Source organism: Garra rufa, chromosome 13, assembly GCF_049309525.1.
Source record: "Garra rufa chromosome 13, GarRuf1.0, whole genome shotgun sequence".
Lineage (NCBI taxonomy): Eukaryota > Metazoa > Chordata > Actinopteri > Cypriniformes > Cyprinidae > Garra > Garra rufa.
Window position 1 is genome coordinate 28,996,496 of NC_133373.1, and position 10,163 is coordinate 29,006,658.

General features: G+C 37.1%; 1 protein-coding gene across 1 annotated transcript in view; it reads left to right on the forward strand.

Moving 5' to 3' along the window:
• Positions 1-605: 605 nt before the first annotated feature.
• snx3 (sorting nexin 3) overlaps positions 606-10,163 on the forward strand; it is a 25,629-nt gene continuing 16,071 nt past the window's right edge. Inside the window, exon 1 of the mRNA XM_073816744.1 lies at positions 606-818. Coding sequence (XP_073672845.1) covers positions 657-818 — 162 coding nt within the window. The 5' untranslated portion in view covers positions 606-656. The remainder of the gene's footprint in view (positions 819-10,163) is intronic.

Here is a 10,163-nt window from a genome sequence, read left to right on the forward strand (position 1 = left end):
ATTGAGCTCTGTACACTGACACCTTGATATGCCGTTATAGAGAGAACAGACACTGAGCTCTACATGTTGTTCTTTCGGGTTTATATAAGTTGTATTATATTAGAAATCTATAATGTAACAACCAAGTTACATTACATAAGAAATGTGTCTTTATAAATATAATAACTGAGGCGCAATTATAGCTATTCGTGAATAAATGCGAGATATTATTCAGCAGGCGGTTATAAATAGTAATTGAGAACATATTTTTAACATTACAAAGCACTTTTTTAAAGTACAATACAGAATGCTGTCTTTTGAGTTTGAATAAATGACAAATATTTATAACCTGTACTAAAAGTTTAACATTACATGTCCATCAAAAACTGCACTCTACTTGCTTTGCTAACGTTTATCCAATTCGAGTTTAGAATATGTTAGCTTGTGGCTGCATAAATGCTAGGCATTGCTTAACATACGGTTATAACCTAAACCTATAACATTTTCACGACTTCACATATAAAAGTACACTATACTTGCTATGACAGCTTTTATCCAATCAAGGCCCAGGGATGTTACCACGTGACCGTGTTGGTATGTCACATGTCAGCTGTTCCTCAGCTGATCGGAAGTGCAATCGATAGCTGCTTGTTTGCTCAAACCTGTAACGGAAAGCCATGGCTGAGGCCATAGCAGATACAAGAAGGCTGTATACTAAACCACAAAACCTGAACGATGCGTATGGGCCACCGAGTAACTTTCTAGAGATTGATGTTTCCAACCCCGAGACGGTTGGCGTCGGTCGGAACAGGTTCACGACATATGAGATCAGACTGAAGGTGAGCAGCCAGTGCTGGCCTGATCAGACCATCTCACGCTCGGACACACTGATCTGTTCTTACTGATGCTTAAATTACGCTCTTAATGCGATTAAAAGGAGTTATTCTAATGGTATAGATCACAGTGTTGCCAAGCTCATATCAGTTAATAATATCATGATTTCTGTTTACTCGTCTCCAGGTGTAACTTTGTAAAACTTTATGGCTTGCGAAATATTTCTAAGACTGTTCAGCTTTTATTTAACAAAGCATTAAGCACATCCTAATGTTTATCAAACCTTATATAACTATCTTTCTTTCGTTGAAGTGACTGAAGCTGTCATTGTGCTTGATTCACTTTCATTGTTTGGAAATCAGATTCACTGAAATGTGACTAAAGCTGTCAGTCGTTAACATTCTGCTTAACATCTCTTTTCTTTTGTATTTGTTAGTAGGAATGAATACAGGTTTCAGAATAAGGATGTTGATGTTAATGGATAATTCAGTTTATGGTGAACTATCATTTTAATTTTTCCTTTTAGCACTGACTTAAATATCTTGTTAAGCCTAACTGTGTAACGATCAACTAAAGTATGTTGTGCAGTCGAGTACACAGTTTAGTTGGTATGTGTGCAATTGGCAGGAGAGAGTTTTGAGATGAGTTTCAAGCAATTTCCACTTAGATCTCAAGCATTTAGTCTGTGACCACACCCCTTTGTGTAAACCCAAGATAACGGGGCTTAGAATGATAATGATAAACCTGGTTAACGCTAAAGTACTGTGCACATCATCTTTATCAAGCGAGAGCTTTCAGTGGTAGTTAAAATGCTTTGTTTACTTATTTATTTCACATTTTCTTGCTTTCATCCTCACATAGAGAAACGGTTTTACGCTTGTTTCAGTAAGTTGTCTTATGATCATCAAATTCTTTTGAATTTGCTATGTGGATTGTGGTTATTGCATCAGATAATTTGTAGCACTTACACACATAATTCCTAAAAGATGAGTCAGCTTGCCCATATTTGTGCTTACAGAATGCGTACCCTCATGATTTGTTGGCTAAATTATTTTGAATGTTAGAGGAAGTTTAGAACAGCGAGACAAAGACACACATGGCTGCCATCTGCTTTGCATATGTGTGTGTTTGTGCACTGTTATGCATGGAATTGACCTTCTGAGAGATAAAATGACTGACAAGCCAAACAGCATTCACACCTCTCAAATTCCAACTGTTATGGTATAAAGGTGAACTTCTGGTACGTTTAATTAAAAAGACAGCTAAATAGGGCTCGGCGATATGGCTGAAAACTATATCACGATATCAGTGTTCCATATCGGTCGATATCGATAATTATTGATATTTGTATGACCCATTTAAAATAAGGACCAGGAGAAAAATATATTACACTCAAGCATTTTTATTTTAAACTTAACCTGCCTCTGATCATAATCCCCTCAGTTATTAAGACAGAAATGTCAACAACCATGGAAAACTCAAATAATTAAAATGTAAACATAAGTCACAATATACACTTAATTATCTCTTAATCCTCAATTCAAACCCCATTCATTGTCGATGAAGTGAATGGTCAAGCTAATATATGGCCCAGAAGTACGGCTTGACCACAGGTCAGAGGTTGTTGCAAAGTACTTGGCTGATAATATTTATTTCTGCACAGATTGCTGGTTGCCAGTAGCCAACATTACTTCTTTCCCGGTACTTTAGCCTATACTTTGTGTAATAACAAAAATATTTATTTAAGTGAAAAATTAAGTCCAAAACTTTCAACATTTTGAACAATAGGGCCCTACAATCTTTTTTTTTCAGAAATTCTTGTATTAATTTTTCTGATAATCAAATGAAAACAAAATCACTGATTTATTTTTAAAAATAAAAATAAATTGAGCTTTACTGTTAAAATTAATACATAGAAGAAAAATTATATTCAGTTAAAAAAAGGTTTAATAATAATAGTATTTTTTCAACAATTAGGTGGTGACTCTTTATTTTATTTATTATCATATATATTGTTTTACGTAAATTATTTAAATGTGAACATATAAACACCTACATGATCTGAATTAATTAACAGACCAACTTTTGATTTATTGGTCCAAAAACCGACGAATTCCGCGGCATTCCGCCCTATAGTAAAGTCCGTTTTTATGAATGGAGTCCGCGATCCCGTCTGTGAGGAGACATTGTAAACGCGCGATCATGTAGAGACAGAAATCAAATGCCGTCGTGTGAATAAGATAAATAACATAAGGCTATTTAGTTCGTTTAATACAACAACATGGACCCGTTCTGGAGGAAAGATAACCTTAACTTCTATTGTGATCTGGCGCTATGAACTGAACGTTAAAGGGGGGCTGGGCGGGCTGACGTAGAATACAAAATATCGAACGTTTTATCGAACACATTTTTTATTGATATCGATCTTTTGTCTATCGCGATATATATCGTTATCGTTTTATCGCCCAGCCCTACAGCTAAACTTGCAAATATTGAATGTTCGTCCAAAAGCAAAACATCTCCATGCTTATACAAAAAAACAAACAATAGTAGAATACAGTATGGTGAATGTTTTTAGAAAGCGGAACAATTGATTTAACATTGATGACATTGACCTGTTTTACACTTTAGTGAAATGCATGTGACAAGTACAGCAAAGTTAACTTTATTAACCTTGTGAAGCCTGACATACTAAACCATACTCCAAAAAAACCTATGTATATAAAAAAACCAAATGTGTTTTTCCACAAATTTTCTATGTATGCAAATTGTATTATAATACACAATCACTACCGAAACACAGTATTTAATAAAAAGGGATTGACCTATGATTTTTCTTACATCTTCCTTGTAAATATATTTTTTTCTATTTTAATTAAAACATTTCAGAGTTAAATAATAATTACAATTTTAACAACATTTCAAGTGTGATTTATGAGGTTTGTTGTATTTTGAATCCAGATTTTCTTTGTAAAAGGCAAAAGTCATATTCATACTGATTTCAAAGTTAAGAATTCATTAGTTTGAATGTATATTGAATCAAACACTATCATAACATCTTAGTTGATAATTTGGAATACTCTTTGACAAAACATCCCGTGGTTCGGTCGTGACAGCACATTTTCGATAGTGACAGGAATGTGTTGATAGCGACCACATCACATTACAGAATTTTAACTTGCATACTAAAACACTACTAAAACATACTAAAATTCTAAAAAAAAATCCCCTAAATAAAGGATTATGTTTTCCCTTTTGTCACTACTGGAACAATGTTGTAGGGAGAATTCTAGGGAATAACACCCCCCCCCCCCCAAAAAAAAAAACAAGGATGTCACTACCGAAACTTCACCAAATGTTTTGGTAGTGACAATTAGGTACTTTTGAGCCTACCTCAAAGGTGCTAATCAGCACATGGTTAGCAAGCCCTGTTCTGAACAGTTGTACACATATATAAACTAAATGTTATAGAACAACTTCCAAAAAAGTGTGCTTAATTGCAAAAAAAAAAAAAGTGTTTTGCAGTGACTTTTTTAAAGTAACACACATATTTTCAGACCTTTGTAAACAATTTATCTCAAAATGAGGGAACTGTCTAGATTGGTAGGGTGCACACTATTGCTGGAAAACACAGTCCCTACTTAGCAGTCAGCGGTGTATGTATGCATGCACAAAGGCACAGATCCCTAAACAAGACCATTTGCAGATGAAACTTTTTTTTTTTTTTTTTGTAGAAGCATTTTTTAAATTTGAATTAGCACCTCATGACTTTACCACATTATGTATGAGAAGCTGCAAACGACACAGGGGCAAGTGGAATGCAAAAAACATGGTGACATTCATTTTTATGTAAAAATAATGGGCGATAAATGGGCATCACCAAAAATTATTGAGGTCATGTACATATATATTGTGCGACAAGTTGATATATTGACTATTGCGACAGGCCTATCTGAAAGTTGCATTCTGACCAACTTTTTGCACTTTTCTAGCAAGAAATCGGAACTATAGTAATTAAATGTACACTTTATCACCAAAGCTCGCTCTGTTTTGTTGTAGATCATTAAACCATTACGCTGCCTCAGAAGCATGTCCGAAATCAGTTTTGTGTGGTGTCTTTGTGTGCAACAAGTGAAAAGCAAGGCATCAAGTCAGAAGCCTAGGTTTTCAGATGCAGCCATTGTCTGTGTGTGAAAATATAAAATTATAAAATACAATGTTATGTTTTTTTTGTGTTTGTGCATTCTAAAGTAAAGAAGCTGACACGCATGAGCAGTATGGTGGAACGAGTGAAGGCGATGCTTCATTCCCCTTTTAGCGCACGCAAGTGATGATTCTCTGTCAACTAATCAGCGTTTTGCAGTGAGTCTAGCTTTACTCTTTAGGTACCAGACTACATGTGCTAGAAGTAGGGATGCTCCGATCAGGATTTTCGCAGGATTTTGATTATGATGCTTTGAGCTTTATATAACTGATATGTAATCTATGATCAACATTCATCTTTTTCAGAAAAATGCAGTAATTGAGATGAAACGATTATTGCGCCCCACTCCCCTTACCAGTGGTTCACTTTTGCTCCCCTATAAAAGCCTAATTTCGCATGCAAATCAGCAAAATCATGTAACGTGACTTTCATAAAACAGGACGTGCTTGATTTATTAATGTTTCTTTGATGTTGTGTTTTTAATAGCGCATAAGAAAACTTGCGCTGTTCTGTGTATGCGCTCAGAGACGGAGCAGAACACAGACATGTAAAGTTATCTTTTAGCTCAAGGTGCGTGCCTCTACGGTCAAATACACACAAAAAATTTCAAAATGAGGCGCTTGGTTATTATTCATGTAAACCCTGGTCAGTTGTCTTAAATGATCATAAACTGTTGAGAATGAAAATACGTGTGTAGTATATTGGATCCGTGTGGCTGTTAAAGCTGCCACAAATAACATTCCTTTTGCCGTCTCTGTGCTTAAAGGGATAGTTCGCCCAAAAATGAAAATTTGATGTTTATCTGCTTACCTCCAGGGCATCCAAGATGTAGGTGACTTTGTTTCCTCAGCAGAACACAAACGAAGATTTTTAACAAAAACCGGTGCAGTCTGCCAGCAAAATAATGGGAGTTGATGGGCACCAGACCTTTAAAAGTAAACAAAAACATGCACAGACAAATCCAAATTACACCCTGCGGCTCGTGACGATACATTGATGTCCTAAGACATGAATCGATCGTTTTTTGCGAGAAACTGAACAGTATTTATATCATTTTTTACCTTTGATACACAGCCACGTCCATCTGTCCTGAGCACGAGTTTAGCATCCGGCTCGTTACATGTGAACGCGTTCTGGCGTAGAATACGCAAACGCCGGAAGCGATCTGTCACATGTATATGACACTCATGGTTTACACAGTGCACAGAGATGGTGGGTATAGCGGCTATTAAAAATGGTAATTACTTGCGCTTATCCTGATTGTTCAAACCAATTTAAAGCTAAAAGATTACATTTGCTTGTGCAAACTCATCCGGGACTTTTCACCGATTTCCCCTTACGGCGTTTGCGTATTCTACGCCAGAGCGCGTGCACATGTAATGAGCCGGATGAAAAGCTCGTGCTCAGGACAGATGGACGTGGCTATGTATCAAAGGTAAAAAATTATATAAATACTGTTCAGTTTCTCGCAAAAAACGATCGATTCATGTCTTAGGACATCAATGTATCGTCACGAGCCGCAGGGTGTAATTTGGATTTGTCTGTGCATGTTTTTGTTCACTTTTAAAGGTCTGGTGCCCATCCACTCCCATTATTTGGCTGGCAGACTGCACCGGTTTTTGTTAAAAATCTTTGTTTGTGTTCTGCTGAGGAAACAAAGTCACCTACATCTTGGATGCCCTGGGAGTAAGCAGATAAACATCAAATTTTCATTTTGGGGTGAACTATCCCTTTAATATTAATAAAACGTAAAAATTGAAGTGAAAAATCACTCACTGCTCTTGAATGAAGGACTTTTGTAACAACAAAGCATGTTTAATTATTACAGTAAAGATGAAGTTTTATTTTACATTCAAATAATTACATTCAGTACCTGTAGTATTGTTAGAATACTTTAGACTTGCATAGAAATATTCAGTATTTTAAAAATAAATAAATAAAAAAAACATTCGTGTTTAATAATCGTGATTTTGATTTTTGCCAGAATCGAGCAGCTCTACCCACAACGATACAGGCCAAATTAAATACGGTGAACAATAGGATAAAAACGACAGATTATTTCCATGTTTTAGCCAAAAAATGATGTTTTATTATGTATGGAAAGCACATACTCTATTTCTCCCACTCTCTCCCTCACAGACGCACACACATACAGTTAGCACACGTTAACATATGCGCTAATGTTGTTAGCACTGCTCTCATGATTAACAAGTTAAAACCTATGTGACATTTCTCACAAGCACGAGGTAACAACGACACTGTTCCTGAAGAAAATAAACTTAAAGTTTCATTTTTAGTAGAGAGGGTGCTGCTGATCCGTTTTGAGAGACGCACTGACTCAGAGAGGTATTTCACGAGCCTAATCTCTCTCTCTCTCTGTACATCTCGCAGTGGCTCATTCTTAAATGCTGAATCAGGTTAGTGGTATTAAATGTTTTGGACAATGCTCCTGCACGTGAGATTTCTAGTATTTCTTTGCCATAGTATTTCCACACCGGCACCAATTCATTCACGTCCACACGCATCATGTACGTCCTCACGTGTTGATGTTATCAAATTGCGAACGGTTCGTAAGATCGGCCAAGTTTAGAGAGTACCCATCGAGTCATAAAATGTGATTATCGGCCAATGCCGATCGGAGCATCCCTAGCTAGAAGGAATGGAAGGCTCCCGAAAAAAAAATGGTATGGGATGGTTTGCTGTTTTGGTACTATTCACAACTTCTGACAATGGAAATGGAAATAAGAGCTATAAGAGGTGTTCATGTTCTACTGATTTATCCCACTGTATCAGGTGCCGGATAGCTGCCTTTACTTCCATTGGTAGTCACCAAATTGCATTACTGCTTTTTTTTGCATGAAGTTGAACTCAACTTTGGACTTATTGCTAATGGTTGATGTTGCTCAAATTGCTGAAAATAGCTTTGTTGTTGAAATGCTCTTTACATTTGACCTTGGTGTAGGTGGCCTAGTTAGAAGTCATCCCAGTGGCTAAAGATTTAAGTTGGTGAACAAAAGATTGCACTGACTATTGTGCACTTGAGCAAGGCACTCAATGCAGCTTAACATTGCAACATTACCTAAAGTAGTGGAAACAAATTTTAGTTTTCAATTGTTTGTTGGTCTACAATTCTGTTCTATTCTCTGTTTTTCTTGACACATTTCTAACAATATTCAAAGTCTTCTTACTTTCAAAAGTTTGGACGAAAGACGTTCATCAGGCTCAGGTATTGTTGTTAAAACTCTTCCCATGCATCTTCCCACTTTTTTTCTTCCCTAAATAGCCTAAATTCTCCTTTGAAATGCGATACTTTTACATTTTACATACTCGCCTAAAGGAGGCGGAGGCAAAGATAAGACATTGTCAAAACGCCTTACTGTCCTAAGCAGTCATTTTCCACAACTGATGAGTTGTGACAGGTGCTGTTGTGTCTCCTAATAGGCCACTGTCTTCCCAGCTTTCCTATAGTATTTTTAGCTTTCTCCTACCTACAGAGCGAGCCACCGCCTGCCATTAGCCCAAATCTAAAGCTACTGTACTTGATTAGCGTATAATAATTAGCATATGCGTGTAATCAGTATTATTGTGTGTCTCTGAGTCGGCGGTGACCCTGCTTTGCATAAGGGAACACCCCACACATCCCTCTCACGCTAGCGCTCTCTCGCTCTAGCCCTCAAGACTGAGAGAAAGAGCGGAGCTGTCAACTTTAGATTTGCTTCTGAAGTAGCCCAATCGCAACAATGAGAGGAGATAAAGAGATTCTGTTTGTATTTGTCATAGTAACACTGCCTGTGTTGATTACATGCTTTTGCGTGCCAAGGGCACCGTCTTTCTTTGATGCTCTTCTGCACCATCCACGCATGCTTTCTCTCTTTCGCTCGGTGGCCAACCATTATCCTTTCCATCGTCATATCCCACATCCCATAGATGATCCTGGCATGGTAAGTGAGAGAAAGAAGCCAAGCCATATTTGTGTGTGTGTGTGTGTGTGTGTGTGTGTGTGTGTGTGTGTCTTGGAGAAGGAGCGAGAAGCTTCTTAATCCCTTCTTTTAAAGTGGAACGTGTGAATGACTATGGGGGTGCAGACCTAGTCTTAACCCCCTGCCAAACCCACCCCCCATTGGATGGCACAAAACGTGCCCATCCCCCGTCACCTGCTCCTCCGGTCTCATCTCGGGACGGGCGTATCTCGTCCTTGCTTATACTGTCGGATTCTTAAAGTTTGATTGACTTTTATTCATCTGTGGCTTAAAGGTAGAATTTATTCACCCTCTTGCCATTCCAAACTGCTTATCAATGCAAAAGGTGAATATCTTTAACATAATGGATCAGAAATAAAACATTTTTGTGTGAGCGGTGTCTGATTTATGAACATATCTTGGTGTGATGGTCAATTCAGTTCACAAAACCAAAACTGAATGATTTGTTTGTAAACTCACTGACTCGATCCAGTTGCAGAAGCTAACCTAAATGTTGTCTATTCCTATCAAACAATCATATGACTTCAGAAGACATAAAAAATGTACCACAAGAGTTGCATGCACCACTTTTATGCTGCTTTCATTGTGCTTTTGCATCTTCTTTGAAGCTTGAAAGCCTCCATTCCCATTCATCGTAGTTGTATTGGAAAGTAAGATCAGTACAGTTTTTCAGAGTCTGTGCTTTTTGTGTTTGGCTAAGAAAGAAAGTCAAACGGGACTGGAATGACATTAGGTTGAGTATATGTTGACATTTTTCATTTTTGGGAGAACCGTCCCTTTAGAAGATTGTAATGCAATAACACAAAGCAGGTTTTAGGTTTTTACTCCATTTCATGAAATTTGCCAATTTTTTGGATAAATACATCAAAAGTAGGTCAGCACCCTTAATTTAAAACGTGATATGAACTATTGTCTCTAAATATTAAGCAGCGAAAATACTGAATGGTAACCCTGCATTTTGGGCATGTCTCTGTGTGAATGAATGGCGCAGACACGCAGTTTTTATTTACTACACACATACTGAAGCTCATATTTTCAGCCAGATAGTCACTTCATGGACATTGTACTGTTTCTTGTAAGAATAACTATCATCATCATCTTATATACAAACAGAAACATTGTTCTGTCTGGTATTTACAGCAACCCTTTCAAAGAAAAGTTTTTTT